The following is a 1410-nucleotide window of genomic DNA, read 5'->3' on the forward strand; positions in this document are numbered from 1 at the left end:
GTGCCTTAGGCACTATGCTACCAGAGCTCCCTATCTATATATATGTTGTTATGTGTGGTCGAGTGGGACCGACTCATAGCGACCCCTCCTTGGGTTTCCGAGGCAGTATCACTACGGAAGTAGATTGCCCAGCCTTCCTTCCAAGGAGTGGTTGGTGGGTTTGAACTGCCAGCCTTCTGGTTACCAGTCAAATGCCTTAGGCCCCAGGCCACCAGCGCTCCCTTTCTATATATATATGTAGTGTTGACAGCTTATCTGAAATTCCGATTTAAGTGGCTGCCCTGTAATTTTCATTTGCTCAAGCAGGCAACTCTAATGTTCCTTTTTCTAGAACGACTTTTGCCCTCTGCAAAGCTCTGCTCTCAGCTCCGGGGCATGGGTGCCTCTCCCTGGCGCGGCTGGGACCCGTAAGACCCCTGCCAGCATGTTGGACCCGTTGGTCGGGGTGGAGGGTGAAAGCCAGTGTTGCCTTTTCTGTTCTCCTGAATTTCCTTCTAGGGATGGGCTGCTGTGGCCGGCAGTGCCAGCTTCCAGACGGCCTGTGGGGAGGGCTCTGTCTCTGCTTCCCAGACAGCTGGGGTCCCACCAGCCTGCCCAGTGGGAAGCTCGCGGGGCATCTCTCCCCCTCTCTCTCTTACTCTTCCTCCCTGTCTTACTCCGTCTCTCATCCTCTGCCCCCATCCCCTCTCCCCTTCCCTCTCTCTCATCCTCTCTCTCCCACAACCTAGTTGCCTGTCAGGCAGCTTGCTGACAGAGGCCGGGTGGAGTCACTCCGGGAGGCGGCCTCAGCCTTGGAGGAGCCCCTGGTCAGTGCTTCCATGCTCTCCCCGTCTAGATCGCCCTGGCTCCCTACCAGCACTTGGAAGCGGACATGAACAGTCTGAAGCAGGTGTTGGAGATGAAGAACCAGCAGATACACCAGCAGGAGAAAAAGATCATGGAGCTGGAAAAGCTGGTGAGTGGGTGTGTCTGCAGGAGCCCGCGGCCACCTCCGACCTCCGTGCGCCGCCCCCGCTGCCGCCCTCCACGCAGCGCTCCAAGCGCATGCGCCATGCCTGCTGGGGCTTCCGTCTGAGCGGAGGCCAGGTCTTCAGTCTGAAGCTGGGAGTTTGGATAAGAGGTCGCTTCGGTTTGCATGCCTCTGGAGCCCTGCTGATGGCCTGCTTCCAGCCCTCGAATCCCGTTTCCTGCCCTTACCATCTTCCTTCTTTCCTGTGGGTGCCCTCTTTCCTCCTCCATTGAGACTGACAGCCTTGGAAACCCACTGGGGCAATTCCACTCTGTCCTCTAGGGGCGCTGTGGGTCAGAATCAACTCCACGGCAGTGGGTGTGGTTTGGGCTTTGCTTCTGTGAAGATTGACAGCCTTGGAGACCCTGTGGGGCAGTTCCACTCTGTCCTCTAGGGGCGCT

General features: G+C 57.8%; 1 protein-coding gene across 1 annotated transcript in view; it reads left to right on the plus strand.

The window, feature by feature from the left end:
* Positions 1-1410, plus strand: part of LOC103211434 (microtubule associated scaffold protein 2) — a gene marked incomplete at its 5' end in the record, with an annotated part of 84336 nt that overhangs the window by 77093 nt on the left and 5833 nt on the right. The window contains one exon of the mRNA XM_007957378.1: positions 836-955. Within this exon, the coding sequence (XP_007955569.1) occupies positions 836-955 (120 nt within the window). The remainder of the gene's footprint in view (positions 1-835; positions 956-1410) is intronic.

The sequence above is a fragment of the Orycteropus afer genome, unplaced genomic scaffold (assembly GCF_000298275.1).
Source record: "Orycteropus afer afer isolate SDZICR_OR568_19922 unplaced genomic scaffold, OryAfe1.0 scaffold00741, whole genome shotgun sequence".
Classification (NCBI taxonomy): Eukaryota; Metazoa; Chordata; class Mammalia; order Tubulidentata; family Orycteropodidae; genus Orycteropus; species Orycteropus afer.